General features: G+C 47.3%; 2 protein-coding genes across 5 annotated transcripts in view; both read right to left on the bottom strand.

Annotated features, from left to right (window-relative positions):
• Positions 1-544: 544 nt before the first annotated feature.
• Positions 545-6,325, bottom strand: LOC121289573 (progonadoliberin-1-like). Its single transcript, XM_041209115.1, has 5 exons — positions 6,295-6,325; positions 5,819-5,951; positions 3,961-4,133; positions 3,143-3,220; positions 545-640 (listed from the first exon to the last, which is right to left on the bottom strand). The coding sequence occupies exons 3-5, from the start codon at positions 4,105-4,107 to the stop codon at positions 608-610; spliced, it is 258 nt and encodes an 85-aa protein (XP_041065049.1). The 5' UTR covers positions 4,108-4,133; positions 5,819-5,951; positions 6,295-6,325; the 3' UTR covers positions 545-607.
• A 5,982-nt stretch (positions 6,326-12,307) lies between these two features.
• Positions 12,308-19,576, bottom strand: part of LOC121289959 (BTB/POZ domain-containing protein KCTD9) — a 53,066-nt gene continuing 45,797 nt past the window's right edge. For 3 of the 4 annotated variants that reach the window (XM_041209972.1, XM_041209974.1, XM_041209973.1), the window contains exons 9-12: positions 17,478-17,627; positions 16,682-16,787; positions 16,142-16,275; positions 12,308-14,843 (exon numbers count right to left, since the gene is read on the bottom strand). In XM_041209972.1, coding sequence (XP_041065906.1) covers positions 14,727-14,843; positions 16,142-16,275; positions 16,682-16,787; positions 17,478-17,627 — 507 coding nt within the window. In that variant the 3' untranslated portion in view covers positions 12,308-14,726. The remainder of the gene's footprint in view (positions 14,844-16,141; positions 16,276-16,681; positions 16,788-17,477; positions 17,628-19,576) is intronic. The other variant, XM_041209975.1, reaches the window with a different exon arrangement.

The raw sequence follows: 19,576 nt of genomic DNA, 5'->3' as shown, positions 1-19,576 counted from the left end.
ATCCCTCACTGTCTCACACCCACCCTATCTCTGTAATTTCCTCAACCCTCCGAGATCTCTGCGTTCCTCTCATTCCAGTCTCTTCGAGCATCCCCGATTTGAATCTCTCCACCACTGGGGGCCGCGCCTTCAGCTGCCTGGGCCCCGAGCTCTGGGATTCCCTCCCTACACCTCTCCCCCCCACCCTCTTTCCAACACTCCTGAAAACCTATCCCTTTGACCAAGCTTTTGGTCATCTGACCTTATATGTGGCTTGGGGTCAATCATTGTTGGATAATGCTCCTTGGGTTGTTTCACTACATTGAAGGTGCTATTTTAAATGCAAATTGATGTTGTCCAACATGTTTAGGGTTAAAGTGCTCATGGGCACATGACCCTGGTGTTCCTTAACAGCCTCTTTCCAAAGACACACGTTGTGTGAATGAATAACAAATAAAACACACTGTGACTTGACGAGTTCAAATGCTTCATTTTATTTCCACTTAACACTTAAGAAATATTCATTTACTGGACTCAACTAAACAGGGCTGATGGTCTAACATGCGCCAATGACAGCAAAGGAGGGCCAATTGTTCCAATTCCTCCGAATGTTAATAGCGAGCCCATGCTAAAGCTTCTTCCTCCTTGGTGTAAATTTTGCCTGTAAAAGACAAAAATCGGAGGCATTTAAACAACCTCACTCGCTTCCATCTGCACGCTTTTGCCAAAGTTATGGAGAGAGGTTGGGAAGCGCGGGTGTCTAAAGGGACCTGGGTGTCCTTGTTCATGAGTCACTAAAAGCCATGTGGGTGCAGCAAGCAATTAGGAAGGCAAATGGTATATTAGCCTTCATTACGAGGGACTTTGGGTACAGGAGTAAGGGTGTCTTGCTGCAGTTATGGAGAGCCTTGGTGAGACCTCACCTGGAGTATTGTGCACAGTTCTGGCCCCCTTATCTGAGAATGTATTTTCCATAGAGGGAGTGCAACGGGAGTTCACCTAACTAATCCTGGGATGGTGGGATTGTCTTATGAGGAGAGACTGAGGAAGCTGGACCTGTATTCCATAGGGTCTCGAAGAATGAGGGGTGATCTCATTGAACCCTACAAAATTCTTCCAGGGCCCGACAGGGTAGATGTAGATAGGATGTTTGCCCTGGCTGGTGAGTTAGAACCAGGGGCCACAGTCTCAGAATAAGGGGCAGGCCAGTTAAGACTGAGATGAGGAGAAATTTCTCCACTCAGAGGGTGGCGAATCTTTGGAATTCACTTTCCCAGAGGGCTGTGGAAGTTATTCAGTACGTTCAAGACAGAGATCCATGATAGGCAAGGCATGACATTGAAACATTTGATGAAAGATAATATTTTTGAAAACTGATAGCATTGGCACGAGGAGAGACTTGGGATGAGGAAGGGAGAGGTGGGGAAGGGTGAACTCTGGGAACGGCTCAGCTGCAGGGCAGGGTGTGTTAAGGCTAGGGTCAGTGTAAGTAGAAAAGTATTAAGTAGAGACAGGATTGGTTACAGTTACAATATCGCCACAATCGAGTGGCCTACTCATCACTTTCCTCTCTGATATTGTTGTGCGCTCTCATCAGTCTGTGTGGAACCATACCCAGCAAGGGGTAAAATCTTCAGGATATTTGACATGCAGTCAAATGTTTGTTGGGGACCATTCCTAAGTTTATTCTAATTCGATCGTTAAGTTCAGTGATGGCGAGAGAAACGTTTTAGCGACGATATGAAATTTGAGGGGGTGAAGTCAGAAAGCAGAGTTTTAAATTGAGGGGGTCTTGAGAATTGACCACTGGGCTGTTGAAGGACTATGCAGAAGAAATAGGAAATAGGAGCAGGAATGGTCCACACAGCCCAACGAGGCCTGCTCCTCCATTCAATACGATCATGGCTGATCCTTGGGCATCAACTCAATTTTCCCGCCTGCTCCCCATATCCCATAGTTCCCTGTGAGACCAAAAATCTGTCTATCCCACAGCCTTAAATATATTCAACAATGGAGCATCCACAGCCCTCTGGGGTAGAGAATTCCAAAGATTCACAACCCTTTGAGTGAAGAAATTTCTCCACATCTCAGTCCTAAATGATCAGCCCCTTATCCTGAGACTGTGGCCACCCTCCCAGAGTTCCAGATTCCCTGACCAGCGCCTACCCTATAAAATCCCCTCAGGTTTTTTTTTTTAAATAGGCTTCAACGAGATCTCATTTTTCCAAACTCCTGAGAAGATAAGCCCGATTTACTCGGCCTTTCCTCATGGGACAACGCCCTCATCCCAGGGACCAATCGAGTGAGCCATCACTGTACCACCTCCAATGCAAGAACCTCCTTCCTTAGCAATGGACACCAAAACTGTACGCAGTGCTCCAGATGTGGTTGCATGAAAACCCTTATGTCAGACACAAGGTGAGAAATATTCAAAGATTTTAGAAAAGACCAAGGCAGTCTCACTGAAACATGGAGAACTCTTGCAAGGGCTTGACAGGGTGGATACAGGAAGGACGCTTGCCCTGTCTGGGGGGTCCTGGGGGGGGTGGGTCTAGAACCAGGGAACACAGTGTCAGAATAAGAGGCAGGTCACTTAGGACTGAGATGAGGAGCAATTTCTTTGGAATCTGGTGAATTTGGTGAATCTTTGGAATTCTCTACCCCAGAGGGCTGTGGGGGCTCAGTCATGGAGCATGTTCAAGACGGAGGGTGACAGATCTCTAGATATTAAAGATGTCAAGGGGTGCGAGGATAGTGCAGGAAAATGTAGTTGAGGCAGAAGGTCAGCCATGGTCTAGCTGAATGGCGGAGCAGGCTCGAGGGGCCGAATGGCCTCCTCCTGCTCCTATTTCTGTTCCCATGTGGCAGCATTTGGAGCGTAAATCAATACGTACGGTGAAAGGGTAAAATCTCCGTGTATGCAGTTTGCTGAGATCGCTGTGGTCAACAAAGCAAGGTTAATGGGCAGTGGCACTTAGAAGAGAAACGTTACAGAAAATGCTGAGGAACGTGGAAATCTAAGTGAGCAGGAAAGCTGTGACGAGCGGGGCACAAAGAAAAGCACTGTCAAAATCAACAGCCAAAGTTTTGATAAATGTTTTCAGAGGAAGCACAATGCATGAACACTCCTGACCTAACAGCAATTGTTAACTCCTGCACTTACCAGGGTGCTTCCAAAACAATCAGGGAAGGCAAATTCCGTCCTTTTGTCGTGTGTCAGCTCATCCACATCAACCGCAGTCTGGAATGAATGAGATGGAAATTAGAGTTCATGGTATTAAAGAGGAGAATACACTTCTAATCAAAACTCTTGCTTAGAATTTCCTGTCGGAGGGGATTCAGGCAGGATGTTGCCTGGCCAGGAGAATTTTAGCAATAGAGGAAAGGTTGGTGTTGTTTTCTTTGGTTCGGAGGAGGCTGAGGGGAGATTTAGTTGAGGCGTATAAAACAATGATGGGCCTGGACGGTTGGATATGCCTCTGAACCCAACAACTCCAGCTTCAGTCTGCTCCTACTTATAGGACCTCAAGTGAATCCCCACCACCATTAAACACGATGAATATACAATGAACCCAAATGCAACCTGAAAAGGCTGTCCCTGACCTTCCCTCCCTTCCTTAGGGTGTCACCTGGTTAATTTAACAAGGCTAAAACACAAGAGGGGAGTTGAGGAATCCACTTGAGAGGGCAGGTAGTTTAATGCCTCATCTGAAAGACGCACATCTGACAGTGCAGGACTCCTTCAGTGCTGCACAGGGGAGTGTCAACCTGGATGGTGCACCTGAGTCTTTGGCAGTGGGACTCGACCCTTCTGACTCAGAAGGCCGGGGAGCGGGAGTAACCAGTGAGGAAGTCCTGCTTCAAGCTACCCTGTGCAGAGTGCGAGGGAGTGTGCGTGTGCACGCTTTTGTGTGGGTTTTGAGGGGGAGGAGGCAAGGCAAAATTGGAGTTGGTGGAAAAGGCAAAAATCAGGATACCCACATCCCGGAATGATTCAATAACATCATCACCAGCTTCCCGTTTACCACCAGGACGCAGATCAAAGGACCAATGCTGTGCGGATAGGAAGTTCACAAAGATGGCACACCCCAGTGCAATGTAGACAAGCGATTTCATCACAGTGGTCATTCCAGAAAAGTGCAGGTCCGATTTTACTGCAAAGTTAAAAACACATGATTTTTTTTCTCTTGTTAAACCAGAAAAATAAGTGGGGGAAAGCAATCCCAAGTAAATTGGAAAAATAATCAGTTAACCGAGTGAATATTGTAAAACCTGAGGGAAACAATGGATTTTAAAAGGACGGTTCTAATGAATCATTTACGCAGTTAACAGCCAAGTTTAAATGCTTATCGGAGCAGTTTTTAAAAAATCAGAAGTGAAATTAAAGAGTCACTCACCTCGCATTCCCAGAGCACTGATAGAGTGAGACTGAGGCTCGTTTTTTTTTTATAAAGCTAACCCTTTCAGCAGTTCTAGGGTTATGGTAACATTAGGCACAGTATTAAGATCCAATATATCCAAGGGCCATAGCGCAGTATAATTCCTGGCTGTCTGACTCATACCTCAGTTCTACCTGCGCGCCCATTCCTTATTTGTGGGTTTGTTCTATTTGAGTTTGGCATTCCTAACAAACGGCTGTGTTGTTAGGTGCCTCTTCCCAATCCCAAAGTTCCAAGATCCCCTTTCATCCACAGCCTGGGGATACTGGCAACTTAGCGACAATGTAGACGTAGATTGGTTCTGTGGTCAATTTAGAAGTGCTCCCAGGTCAGGTACAGTATGGATGAGAAGTAACACAAAGATCCAAATGCACTGACTCACGACTGTGCCCTGAAAGTGCTATTCCAGAAAGCCAAGTGGTGAAGGATGAAACTGGAGCCAATCTTTACACACTTGGATTTATTTACGGAGATAGCCATTACAAGCAAATACCTCCTAATCCAACAACCTCCAGTTTCAGTCTGCTCCTATTAATAGGAGCTCAAGTGAGTCCCCAGCTAATATCCACAATTATTAGACAATTAACTCTAGATACAATCTCAAAAGAATGCTCTCGACTCTCCCTCAGGGTGCTACCTGGTTACTTCAATATGGTCAAAACATGAGAAAGCACAGCGTAAGGAAAGACCATTCGGCCCATTGCATCTGCTCCAGAGATAGACCAGCTACTGCGCATTCTCTCCCTTTTCCCACACCAACTACATCTAATCACCTGAGAGGGTTTGCAATGTGCTGCCCTGCAAATCCCACCCCACACAGACAAAACTCTAGCCTAGCTGTATCCTATATTACACATCCTTGGCAACACACTTGCGTGATCCTGGAAGCTAATGAGCCCCAGCATTCATAATTGCCATCTTTCATTATGTTCACACCAAATCCAACTGCTATTCCATATCCCAATTAGCCAGTGTGTCCAGATCTCTCACTGCAAATCTCTCCCACACTTGACAGTCGCTACTCTTTTGGCACTCTATCCTGTTTGCCAACTACATCTACACTCCTTAAGTTTACTATTCATCATGGGTTTAGAAGACTCTTTGACTCAGTCCTGGTTTGGCTTAAATTGGCTAATCTCACCCTGGAAAACGTGCGGCACACAGCGTCCTGAACTGAAAAGGACACAAGAACAGGGGAGTCAGGAACAGGAATGGACCATCCAGTCCCTCCAGCCTGCATCGCCATTTGTTACAATCATAGCTGATCTTCGATCTCAGCTACATAGAGAACAGGAATCTTCAGGAGATTCAGGCTGGGAGCTGGCAACTTTAGCCAAGGGAACCGAGTTTCCCTCGGAGGTGAGTATAACACTGAGGGGGACAAGGCTGAAATCCCTTACCTTGCTTGGTTGAGACTGAAGTCCAGTGCTCAGTGTTAGTTTCAGCTGCTGTTTATATACAATGCAGGCATTAAGACCCCAACAGGGGTCCTGCAGAGGATTACACCAAATCCATCACCCCTCTGCAGCATACCTGTAATTATTGAGCAGGAAAAGTCAAAATTAACAACTTGCTGGTTACTTAGTCGATCTCGGGGGGGGGGGGGGGAGGCTATTTACTTTGCCAAAGTGCTGAATCTAAAAAAACAACAGACCTGAAGTGACACAGTAGGCCATGAGTGCAAATGTATTGGTCAGAAATTCCCTTCTCTTCAGTGGAGATGTTAATCTATTTAATTGTTACAGATTAAAAACACATTAAACTCATACCCTATCATGTAACTGTAGGGCAAGGCATCATTATCTGCTGTTTTCCCTCGTCATAAGTCTGGAACGGAAGCCTATTAATTGGACACGTTTTTAAGCTAAGAACTAACCTTTTAATGTTTGTTACTTTCTTCCCCATCCAGTTCGCTCTGCCCACAGCTGCATGACCATTAATCACACCATCTGCAAAGAAAAGCTCCCTCACATCAGTCCGGAACATTTACCAGAAGGTCCCCTATTACATTACAATTTAATATAGGGCTTCACATGATATATTTTTTTATTCATTCATGGGATGTGGGCATCGCTGGCTGGGCCAGCATTTATTGCCCGTCCCTAATTTTTCTTGAGAAGATGGTGGTGAGCTGCCTTCTTGAGCCGCTGCAGTCCATGTGGTGTAGGTACACCCACAGTGCTGATGGGAAGGGAGTTCCAGGATTTTGTCCATGTGGTGTAGGTACACCCACAGTGCTGATGGGAAGGGAGTTCCAGGATTTTGTCCCAGTGACAGCGAAGGAACGGTGATCTATTTCCAAGTCAGGATGGTGAGTGACTTGGAGGGGAACTTCCAGGTGGTGGTGTTCCCCTCTAACTGCTGCGCTTGTCCTTCTAGATGGTAGTGGTTGTGGGATTGGAAGGTGCTTTTTAAGGAGCCTTGGTGAATTCCTGCGGTGCATCTTGTAGGTGATACACGCTGCTACTACGCGTCGATGGTGGAGGGAGTGAATGATTTTGGATTTGGTGCCAATCAGTCGGCTGCTTTGTCCTGGATGGGGTCGAGCTTCTTCAGTGTTGTTGGAGCTGCACTCATCCAGGCAAGCGGAGAGTATTCCATCACACTGCTGACTTGTGCCTTGTAGATGGTGGACAGGATTTGTGGAGTCAGGAGGTGAGTTACTTGTCACACGATCCCTAGCCTCTGACCTGCTCTTGTAGCCACAGTATTTATATGGTTAGTCCAGTTCAGTTTCTGGTCAATGGTAACCTCCAGGAAGTTGATAGTAGGGGATTCAGTGATGGTAATGCCATTGAACATCAAGGGATGATGGTTAGATTTTCTCTTATTGGAGACGGTCATTGCCGGGCACTTGTGTGGTGTGAATGTTACTTGCCACTTGTCAGCCCAAGCCTGGATATTGTCCAGGTCTTGCTGCATTTGGACATGGACTGCTTCAGTATATGAGGAGTCGTGAATGGTGCTGAACATTGTGCAATCATCAGCGAACATCCCCACTTCTGACCTTATGATGGAAGGAAGGTCATTGATGAAGCAGCTGAAGATGGTTGGGCCGAGGACACTACCCTGAGGAACTCCTGCAGTGATGTCCTGGAGCTGAGATGACTGACCTCCAACAACTACAACCATCTTCCTTTGTGCTGGGTATGACTGTGACCAGCAGAGTTTTCCCCCTGATTCCCATTGACTCCAGTTTTGCTAGGGCTCCTTGATGCCACACTCGGTCAAATGCGGCCTTGATGTCAAGGGCAGTCACTCTCACCTCACCTCTGGAATTCAGCTCTTTTGTCCATGTTTGAACCAAGGCTGTAATGAGGTCAGGAGCTGAGTGGCCCTGGCGGAACCCAAACTGGGCATCAGTGAGTAGGTTGTTGCTAAGCAAGTGCCGCTTGATAGCACTGTTGATGAGCCCTTCCATTATTTTACTGTTGATCGACAGTAGACTGATGGGGCAGTAATTGGCGGGTTTGGATTTTCCCTGCTTTTTGTGTACAGGACACACCTGGGCAATTTTCCACATAGCCGGGTAGATGCCAGTGTTGTAGCTGTACTGGAACAGCTTGACTAGGGGCATGGCAAGTTCTGGTGCAAAAGTCTTCAGTACTATTGCCGGAATGTCATCAGGGCCTATAGCTTTTCCTGTATCCAGTGCCTTCAGCCGTTTCTTGATATCACATGGAATAAATTGAATTTGCTGAAGACTGGCATCTGGGGTCCTCTGGAGGAGGCCGAGATGAATCATCCACTCGGCACTTCTAGCTGAAGATTGTTGCGAATGCTTCAGCCTTATCTTTTGCACTGATGTGCTGGGCTCCCCCATCATTGAGGATGGGGATATTTGGGGAGCCTCCTCCTCCAGTGAGTTGTTTAATTCTCCACCACCATTTATCACTGGATGTGGCAGGACTGTAGAGCTTAGATCTGATCCATTGGTTGTGGAATCACTTAGCTGTGTCTATCACTTGCTGCTTATGTTGTTTGGCACTCAAATAGTCCTGTTTTATAGCTTCACCAGGTTGACACCTCATTTTTAGGTATGCCTGGTGCTGCTCTTGACATGCCCTCCTGCACTCTTCTTTGAACCGGGGTTGATCCCCACGCTTGATGGTAATGGTAGAGTGGGGGATATGCCAGGCCATGAGGTTACAGATTGTGTTTGAGTACAATTCTGCTGCTGCTGATGGCCCACAGCACCTCATGGATGCTCAGTCTGGAGTTGCTGGATCTGTTCGAAATCTATCCCATTTAGCACAGTGGTAGTGCCGTACAACATGATGAAGGTTATCCTCAGTGTGAAGGCAGGACTTCGTCTCCACAATGACTGTGTGGTGGTTATTCCTATCGATACTGTCATGGACAGATGCATCTGCAGGTTGATGAGAATGAGGTCAAATATGATTTTCCCTCACCACCTGCTGCAGACCCAGTCTAGCAGCTATGTCATTTAGGACTCGGCCAGCTCGGTCAGGAGTGGTGTTACCGAGCCACTCTTGGTGATGGACATTAAAGTCCCCCAAACATTCTGTACCCTTGCCACCCCTCAGTGCTCCCTCCAAGTGATGTTCAACATGGAGCCGCACTGATTCATCAGCTGAGGGAGGGCGGTATGTGGTAATCAGCAGGAGGTTTCCTTACTCATGTTTGACCTGATGCAGTGAGACTTCATGGGGTCCGGAGACGATGTTGAGGAGTCCCAGGGCAACTCCCTCCTGACTGTATACCACTGTGCCTCCACCTCTGCCAGTGGGACAGAACATACCCAGGGATGGTGATGGTGGAGTCTGGGACATTGTCTGTAAGGTATGATTCCGTGAGGATGACTATGTCAGGCTGTTGCTTGACTTGCCTGTGGGACAGTTCTCCCAATTTTGGCACTAGTCCCCAGATGTTAGTAAGGAGGACTTTGCAGGGTCGACAGGGCTGAGATTGCTGTTGTCATTTCCAGTGCCTAGGTTGATGCTGGATGGCCTGCCGGTTTTTTTTTTTTGCATCGTTGTAGCGGCTTATTACAACTGAGGGGCTTGCTAGGCCATTTAAGAGTCAACCACATTGCTGTGGGTCTTGAGTCACGTGGCAGGATTTGAACCCAGGTCCCCAGAGCTTTAGCTTGGGTCTCTGGATTACTAGTCCAGCAACAATACCACTATGTTATCGCCTCCCACTATTTCTCTATCCTGTGTACTATCCTATAAAGTTCTGCAAGTTCTCCTCTCAAAGTTAGTCAGAGTTACCCTAATCTTTCCTCTGAGCTTTATTATGAAACCATGTCTTATTGGAAAAAAAATTTTTGAATTTACCGACTGGAACCCCCTAATTTTTTTTTAAAGACTAAAGCAACATTCCAGTTACTTGGGAATCACAGTCAACGATGGCTGCACATTTGCACCACTATACTTTCTGCATTCCAAAACTATTGATATGGAGACCCTTGGTCAGCAAAGCCACACCATGGACCAGAAAGCCTTGAAAGTCATGAATGGATGCCATCTCCTATCCCATTAGCAAAGCATCAAGGCAATAAGCTAGGTACTCAGCTGGGTGGAGTCAAACTATTAGACATGATCACTTGGACAATGGTCTAATCAAAAATACTGGAATACACTAGTGTGACCATATTTGGATCACTGGGCAGTTGGAGAGGTCATGTGGCAAGCCAACCCTTTGTGAGTTTAAGCACCTACCTCTCTGCAGAACAGGAAAAGCAGCTGAGATGCTCAAGGGGCAAGACCCTGAGTGGGTTCCTTCCCTCTCTCCATCCAGCTTGCAAGCTTTGAACCCTGTCTGCTGATTTTGACTATCCAGGTGCTGCAGATTTTTAAAATAACAGAAAAATCATCTGTCTACAGCATTAGACTGCCTTGATAGCAAAAGTAGCAGGAGCATTGAGTTCAACCATGTCAGCCATGTCACCAACCTTTAAGGCCATGTACCCCTTTAATCTTAGACCATCCCATTCTGTAATCTATTTGTGTGTGAGCTTCAAGTTTGTGTGTGTGAGAGAGAAAGCCTGGGCATTTTTAAAAGTTTTACTTAGTCTGAGTTAAGTACAATAAAAACTATCCTCTTTCCTCACCTAATCATAACAACTTGCTCCTCTAATACCCACGGTGTTGTTAGGGAGTTCTAGGATTTTAACCCAGTGACTGTGAAGAAACAGAGATATATTTCCAAGTCAGGATGGTGTGTGGCTTGGAGGGGAACTTGCTGTTGGTGGTGTTCCCATGCATCTGCTGCCTTTGTCCTTCTGGGTGGCAGAAGTCACAGATTTGGAAGGTGCTGTTGAAGGTGCCTTGGCGAGTTGGTGCAGAGCATCTTATAGATGGTACACACTGCTGCATCGGTAGTGAATTTTTAAGATGTGTGATCAAGTAGGCTGCTTTGCCCTGGGTAGGTTTACCACAGGGGGCAGGGAGAGGATATGCAAAATCAGTCTTGGTTCTCCAATAGCTCAACTTCTAAGTGCATTGCATGCTTAACGATTGAGCAATATAGGGGTCACTGCAGGAGGCTTGACTCTTGGGTTTAATACCAGAGCACAGTCAGCAGCCATGAGACTAAACCTTAGCAAGAATACATTGCTTCAGCAGAGGTAACCTAGAAAAGAAAAATACACTCATGCAAAAGTTTCCAAATTTCCATTTAGAGCTTGAAACACACTTCAAACTTTTGAGATTAGATGTTGAGAAGTGATTTTCTCACCATGACATCAAGATACTGAAAACTGACTAACAAAAGGATTGTGATAATTGGCCTTTTTAATCCCCCTCACACAGAGGTTACCAGTGGATGTTTAATCACTGGCTTATGATTGTGATGTCCCACAGGGCTGCTTTATTGGTGCCAATGCTAGAAATGGGTGTAATTCTCTCCTGCAAATTTCAAGTGCTTTAAAGGGCTTTGGAAGATGCGACATATGACAGAGCTGTTCTGCCCAGTTATCCAGTCACTTAGCAGTGTATTTCGTTTTTAACCTTTAACTCATTCCTCTCTCAAAGAGCAGTCTACTCTCCAACAAGCAGCCACTTCCATTGATGCCCACCGGAAGGAGTGTGCGTGATTTTGATCTTTAACAGAGGGCAGTTCTGAGGGTGCAATAGTATTGTGGTGATGTTGCTGGACTAGTAATCCAGAGCCCGAACTAACTTTCCAGAGATGTGTGTTCAAATCCCCCTGCAGCAGCTGGGGGGGGGGGGCCTTAAAAGTTTAGTTAATTAAATGGATCTGAAATAACTACTGGACTGTCATACAAACCCCATCTCGTTCATTAAAGCCCTTTAGGAAAAGGAAATCTGCCATTCTTACCTGGTCTGGCCTGCATGTCTGGATCCACACCAAGTGGTTGACTGCCCTTGGAGATGACCGAGCAAACCATTTTGTTACATCTCAAGGGCGTGCCGAACTTATCACTGAAGCATATGAGATTCTGAAGAAGCTCAACAGGGTAGGTGCTGAGAGGTTGTTTCCCCTGGCTGGGGGTTCTGGAACACAGGGGCACAGTCTCAGGATTGGGGTTGATCATTTAGGACTGAGATGAGGTGTCAAGAGCGCCGTGAATCTTCACCTTTGGAATTCTCCACCCGAGGGTGTGGATGCTCCATCGTTGAATATATTTAAGGCTGGGATAGATTTTTGGTGTCTCAGGGAATCAAGGGATAAGGGGAGCAGGCACGAAAGTGGAGTTGAGGTAGAAGATTAGCCGTGACTGTATTGAATGGCGGAGCAGGCTCAAGCAGTCAAATGGTCCTACTCCTGCTCCTATGTCTTATGGTCTTACTTTAGAATTAATTAAGATGTCCTTGAGACGGTGGCTTAACTCAAATTATAGCTGAAAACAAAGATAAGCTATATGTGTAATGAATAGAAGTACATAAAAAAGGCTCTAGATGTCCTGCAAAGGTTCTTTAATTTAAGAGATTATCAATACAATATTGCAATGATTAACCATTACAGCATTGAAACCTAAATGGTAATGTGCTCAGAAAGAATCCCTGCTGTGCGCAGAATGCACCAAGATTTCTTTTTTAAACAGCAAAGCTGTGCTCATTCTCTTAGTGTTGTATGCAGCGAACAAAACCCCACTCTTTCCTGTACTCCATTCAAACTCAGGCTGTGCTGGTGACCTGCGGGGTGTCTTCATGGACAATCCTGGCTGTGCCTTTTCTCAGGCTTGGCTAACAGAGGCAAGTGAAAATTCATGAGGCTAATGTTGCTGGCAAAGGCTGGCTTTGCTCTTAATGTTGCTGAGCGCGGCCAAGCTGAACCCGACATAGCCAAGCTGAACATCGTCACGCTCGTGCATGGGAAGAAGGGGGAGTCCGAGGCTTGAACTTTGCCTTCGGAGAACTGACCTGCAGTTATGGGAGGTGTAAAAAAAACACTGGATTCCATTCCAGCCAGAGAGAGACTGGGAGATCAATGCAGTCAACAGAAATAGGCCTGCACTGTTCATGGTCTGTGGGGCTTCACTTTTAATAGATAGAAAACATGTCACATTCCAGGCCTGAGTCCTGTGCTAATGGATGGCGTGTGTGGACTGAATGCACAGCTTCTCTTACAATCTGGGAGAACTTAACCAGTGGTTAATTTATACAAAATTCCAACAATCTAGACAGCCGCATGTTACCATAGCTCCAGGCTGTGTCACGGGCCTAGCTCTGGGGAGTTGCCCAAGAAACCAGGTATTAGTCGTGGCCCAATGGCTCGCCCCAGTCAACATAATCCACTGCAGGTAACGCACTCGAAGGAATGTATCAAGGGTGCTACGCAAACGCAGCTACTCCCTAGCCTGGTTCTTTACTGGCGTTGGGGGTGGGGGGGGGCTCGGTAGGGGTAGCAGTTCCCAACTCCAGAACCATAGCCGAGGCTGAGAGGGCAGTGGTGATTCAGGGTGAGCCAGCGTTTCCATAGCATGCTTCTGTCACTCCCCCTCGCACTACCATTTCTCCTGACTCATGTTGAGGTGCCAAGACGGGCACTGCCACCTCTCTGGTACCTTACCCATGGACAGCGAGATTCCTGCTATTCCAACAACATGAGACTCCAGATTCTTTCATTGCACATTTAGGTGGGGTCCCAGGCAAGCTAGAGCAGGATTACCCGATGATTTCCCCACCCCTTCCCTCATGACTCCACAGTCAAGAGGGGTACCTCGCCCTCTATCTACCTCAGAAGGAGCCGTGCCAGTGGCAACGGCTGGAAGGGTCACAGCGGCAGACAGCCACATGGTTTATCCACTGCCCTCTCTTGCACATCACGTCTGGTCTCAGTTAGTCAGTGGCTATTGGAGAGTGACAGGAGTCCCTATTCAGAAGGTCAGCCTAAGTCCCCATCGAACTCTGCTCCCAACATAAGCTAGCGTGTGTACTAGTAGGGAAAGAGCTATAACAGAGGCACCTCAACAATGGCACGGCGCTTGAACAAATTCTCACCCACATATTACAGATCGCTGAGCCTGCTATCTGCTGTGCGAAACGTATCTGCTGTGGCTAACTACGTCACCATATTTTCTGAAACTGCATTAATACTGTGCAAAATATCTTGCTGCCAATCCAGGCGGTGAATGCCAGTTACGCAGAGTGAGTGTAGACAGGTGCCTCAAGCCCAGGGTCACTGTCATGCTGGCTGCCTTCATGAGTGAGCAGCCCGCTGGTACTTTTTGTGTATACATATATTTAACGCAGAGCGAGATATAAGCAGGCTCAAAAGTATATGTGGTATATCTGAGCAGTGTGCCATGCATCACAAACTCAGGGCTGTGTACATGTTCGAACTCACCCGTCTCTCCTTTATTCTGTGTGTGTGTGTGTGTGTATACATGTGTGTGTATGTATGTGTATGTGTGAGAGATTGAGTGAGTGAGTATGAGTGAGAGAGTGTGCATGTGAGAGAGAGAGAGAGAGTGTGTATGTGTGTGTGTGTCAGTGTGTGTGAGAGAGTGCGCGCGTGCATGTGTGTGAGTGCGTGCGTGAGAGAGGGTGCAGATAAAAAGTTGCAAAGTGCTTCCCAAATCAGCACGGAAGCCCCATGTCAAACGCGGAAGAAAACAAAATGGAATTCACTTCCCAATGTGATCACGCAAACACTTTCCATTCCCCAGTCAGTCGAGTCCGGGCAGGGTGCTGCCTCTGGAACACAGGAACAGCGGGGTGGGTGGGGGAAGCAATTCTTTGAAGCTTTAAGTCAGTTCTGCACTGGTCCAGCCAATGAGAATGCTGTGTATCTGAGGTGAATGGCAGCAAGTCACACATCCGGCTGGAGGAGGTCCTTCACCTCTACCCCCGTTCCCCCCCCAGCTCTCTTTTCCACTTATCTCACACTCTGAGACATGTGCAAGGGGGTTAGCATCTCCTCGAAGATGGCTCCTTTCACATTGGATCCTCTTAAGTTTGCCTCCTGCAGATCACAGCCGGAGAGATCACAATTCTGGAACACAGAGATAAAAACAAAAAACTGCGGATGCTGGAAATCCAAAACAAAAACAGAAATACCTGGAAAAACTCAGCAGGTCTGGCAGCATCGGCGGAGAAGAAAAGAGTTGACGTTTTGAGTCTTCGTGACCCTTCAACAGAACTGAGTAAAATTAGGAGAGGGGTGAAATATAAGCTGGTTTAAGGTGGGGGGGGTGTGGGGTGGGGGGCGGTGGTTGTAGCGACAAGCAAGCAGTGATAGGAGCAGATAATCAAAAGATGTCACAGACAAAAGAACAAAGAGGTGTTGAAGGTGGTGATATTATCTAAACAAATGTGCTAATTAAGAATGGATGGTAGGGCACTCAAGGTACAGATAGCTCTAGTGGAGGTGGGGTGGAATAAGACTAACAGGGCATAAAAGGTATAGATTTAAAAATAATAGAAATAGGTGGGAAAAGAAAAATCTATATAAATTACTGGAAAAAACAAAAGGAAGGGGGAAGAAATGGAAAGGGGGTGGGGATGGAAGAGGGAGTTCAAGATCTAAAGTTGCTGAATTCAATATTCAGTCCGGAAGGCTGTAAAGTGCCTAGTCGGAAGATGAGGTGTTGTTCCTCCAGTTTGCGTTGAGCTTCACTGGAACAATGCAGCAGGCCAAGGACGGACATGTGGGCAAAAGAGCAGGGTCCACAACACTGACACTGATTAAGACAAATTTAAGGGATGTGAGGGGCTCTCTAAGTTAAAGCGCACATATACAGCTCACTCAGTCTGCGACAAGGACTACAATAATGGCCAGGCAGGGGAAGACGAAGTTTCCTTGCTTGGCAATTTTAAACGGGAAGCTCTGCTTTTTACATTTACCAAAAACCACCTGCTGCTTAAAAGGAGCATCTGCATTATGTCAGCCAAACTGAGAAATCAATTTTGTCTTTTTAAACTTCTGGAAATACAACAGAGTCCACATTTCCAAAAAATAACTAAATAAAGATGTCAGAGTCTGTAAAACACTGAGAGACCATCTGGTGCTTACAAAAGGTGCTATGCAATTTAAGAATTCATAAGGGATATATATAGGGAAAAGGCAAGGGTGCGGGACTAGCCAAGCTGCTTTTGCAAAGGGCGAGCACAGGTGCAATGGGGCTGAACTGCCGCTTCCTGTTGCGTAACCATTCTATGATTTAAATTCCAAATCCTACGGCTTAATTTCCGCTCTTCCAGACTGCGCTGGGAGGTAAGCCTCAGGCTAAAGGGTAGCAGGGGATCTTATGAAGTGAAAGATTAAGGACTTGGGTTTTCCGGCTGGTTTACCTCCAGATCTGTTCCAGCTAACGTAGCCCCTCGGAGGTTGCAGTTTTTCAGCTTGGCATTCTTCAGGGTTGCCACGCGCAGATTAATTCCTGTCATCTGACTCCCCTCCATATCCACGCCCTTCAAGTTGGCCCCTGAAAAACCCAACACCGATCACCGATTCCTGCCCTGTGGGCCTGGCCAGCCCGCTCTACTACCCGCTTCACCGGCCTCCCCCAGCAACCCCCTCCTCACCACAATCGCCAGCTCCGCGGCCTCCCGCTGGGCTGTGGTTTAGCACAGGGCACCTTACATCCATGTGGACACCCCTCAGGTCCCACAACACCCAAGAGGCCACCGCCTCAGAGTCAGGAGGTCGGGGTTGGGGGGGGGGGGGTCTCGGGTCCCAGGACGCTGTTTGTGGGAGCTTGCTGTGCGCAACCCGGCTGCGGTGTTTCCGACCTTACAACAGCATTTCGCTGGTCGGGGCAATACTTTGGGGTACCCGCAGGTCGGAAACGGCACTGCAACAATGCAAGCACGGAGAGTGATTCGACATACCTTCCAAGTTGGCCTTGAGGCCTGAAGGGTCTTCAAAGTTGCAGCCTTTCAGTGATGCCCCCTCTGCATTTGAACACAGCATCTTCACCCCCTGGAGATTGGCACCCTGGCAAAGTAAAACAAAGTCCTTCAGTGAAAACCCCTAATCGGCCCTCTCTCCCACAGGAGAGGAGAACTAGAGCGACTGAGAACCTTCCCAACAGGAAGAGCCCGTTAAGAGCAGGAGCTGCTCCAAGTTGGTCCTCCCTAGTTCCATGTCGAACATTTACAAATCAAGTTGGCATCAGGTCAAGTTCAACGCCAATTTTCAAATCTTCAAAATCCCTCCATTAGATTCCAGCCTCTTATTGCAAGGGGATTGGAGTGCAAGAATAGGGAAGTCTTATTTCAATCATATAGAGCTCTGGCCAGACTATCTGGATACTGTGTGCAGTTTTGGCCTCCATATTTAAGGAAGGATATGGTTGCATTGGAGGTGGTAGAGCGAAGATTCACCAAACTGGTCCCTGGGATGCGAGGGTTGTCTTATGACGAGATGCTGAGTAAACTGGGTTTATATTCTCTGCAGTTTAGAAGAATGAGAGGTGATCTGATTGAGACGTACAGGATTCTGAAGGGGTTTGACAGGGTAGATACTGAGAGGTCGTTTGCCCTGGCTGGGGGATCTAGAACACGGGGGCACAGTCTCAGGATAAGGGGCCGATCGTTTAGGACTGAGATGAGGTGCGTACAGCAAGAAAGAGCCCCGATTTGAACACGAATGGAAATGATTAAAACGGAGGCAACACACACTTACATCGAGTATCGCGCCAGACAGGTCTGCCCGCTCCAGGTTTGAGCTGCACAGGTTGGCGTGACTGAGGTTGCAGTTGCTCAGGTTAGCCATCTTGAAGTTGATGTAGCGAAGGTCTAATCGGGATAAATCGGTCCCTCGAAAATTCAGACCCTGAGCAGAGGGAAGGATTTGGAAACGCGATATCAGAGAATGGGACAGAGCAGGGAGGAGGCCCTTCGGCCCATCGTGCCTGTGCTGGCTCTTTGAGGGAGCTCTCCAATTAGTTTCACTGGCCTACCCTTCCCCCCACAACTTTTCCAGTTTTAACAGTTCTGGCAAGAATGCAAAATAAAGCTTTCTTTCTCTCATCTGAATCAGTCAGTGCCCACGCGCAGCAAGACCGGGACAATGTCCTGATAAGTGACAAGTAACATTCGTGCCACACAAGTGTGAGGCAATGACCATCTCCAACAAGAGAGAGAATCTAACCATCGCCCCTTGACATTCAATGGCATTACCATCACTGAATCCCCCACTATCAACATCCTGGGGGTTACCATTGACCAGAAACTGAACTGGACTAGCCATATAAATACTGTGGCTACAAGAGCAGGTCAGAGGCTGGGAATCCTGTAGGAAGTAACTCACCTCCTGACTCCCCAAAGCCTGTCCACCATCTACAAGGCACAAGTCAGGAGTGTGATGGAATACTCTCCGCTTGCCTGGATGAATGCAGCTCCAACAACATTCAAGAAGCTCGACATCATCCAGGACAAAGCAGCCCACTTGATTAGCACCACATCCATAAACATTCACTCCCTTCATCACCGACACACAGTAGCAGCATTGTGTATCATCTACAAAGTGTACTGCAGCAACCTGCCAAAGCTCCTTCCAAACCTGTGCCCTCTACCACCTAGAAGGACAAAGGGCAGCAGATACATGGGAACACCACCACTTGGAAGTTCCTCTCCAAGTCACTCACCATCCTGACTTGGAAATATATCGCCGTTCCTTCACGGTCACTGGGGCCAAATCCTGGAACTCCCTCCCTAACAGCACTGTGGGTGTACCTACACCACATGGACTGCAGCGGCTCAAGAAGGCAGCTCACCACCACCTTCTCAAGGGGCAATTAGGGAGGAACAATATTAGTGATGACCTTGGCACATCCTGTGAAAGAAAAAACTCTAGTCTTCAAGTCCTCTGCCTGTCACCAGCTATCCCCCATACTTTATTGATAACACAGTCTCTCTAAAGTGGCTTGCTGCAGACTAATTGACATCTTGCTGCCTCCCCTTACCCTTTCCTGCTGCTCGACTGTGCTGAAACCAAAGCTGAGCCCACCCTAACTCAGCCCTCTCTAATCCTCTCACCTCACCTCCCTCCACCCACAGCCTTTTCAAAGTGCCAAGCCTGGCTTCAGCAAGTCGCTGATTGCTGGCTTCTTTCTGCTCGGACACACATCCACCCTTGGGTGCTGCACCGCACCAAGGGCACTGCAAGGCAACTCTCTGAATGAAACGTGCCGCGCCATCTCTGTGTGTAGCAATGCAGCAAACACGGGCACAATCAGAGGTCCGAAGCCGTATAAACCCCTCTCTCTTTCTGGGAGTTGATTCCGGATGTCCAACACATTTGAATGGGAGTCTCTATCCATGCACCTTCAAGAGGACAATCTCCAAAACAGTACTCGTGCAGGCCAAACAAACATCAACAATTTGAATTCCAGCTAACCGAGCACATTTTGTGCCCTCATCCGTGTCTCTAGATTGGACTATTCCGATACACTCCTGGCTGGTCTCCGTAAACTTGAGCTCTTCCAAAACTCTGCTGGCCGGGTCTTAACTCGCCGCAAGTTCCACTCCCGAGAAAAAGTGACATTTGTTTGTTGAGGCTTTTCATCTTCCACTCATCAGAACAATTTGCAGGAGTGGCAAATGTAAAGGGAACAACAATTTACACCAAACAGGAAGAGTGTGCTGATTGAATAAATAGCCCATTTGCCAACCAATCAGCACTCTCTTCTCATACGGTAAAAACTGTTGTTCCCTTTACATTTGCCACTCCTGCAAATTGTCCTGATTAGTCCAAGACGAAAAGCTTCAATAAAAAAATGT

The sequence above is a fragment of the Carcharodon carcharias genome, chromosome 17 (genome assembly GCF_017639515.1).
Source record: "Carcharodon carcharias isolate sCarCar2 chromosome 17, sCarCar2.pri, whole genome shotgun sequence".
NCBI lineage: Eukaryota > Metazoa > Chordata > Chondrichthyes > Lamniformes > Lamnidae > Carcharodon > Carcharodon carcharias.
The sequence above is the reverse complement of the archived record's forward strand: the minus strand, read 5'-3'. Positions and strand labels throughout refer to the sequence as shown.

What these genes read in the sequence shown, in the direction of transcription:
- LOC121289573 (XM_041209115.1), bottom strand. Translation starts at nt 4,107, where the DNA reads ATGACCACTGTGATGAAATCGCTTGTCTACATTGCACTGGGGTGTGCC. An exon ending in TTATTGAATCATTCCGGGAT is followed by an intron (nt 3,221 to 3,960) that starts GTGGGTATCCTG and finishes CATTCATTCCAG; the next exon opens with ACTGCGGTTGATGTGGATGA. An exon ending in ATTGTTTTGGAAGCACCCTG is followed by an intron (nt 641 to 3,142) that starts GTAAGTGCAGGA and finishes TGTCTTTTACAG; the next exon opens with GCAAAATTTACACCAAGGAG.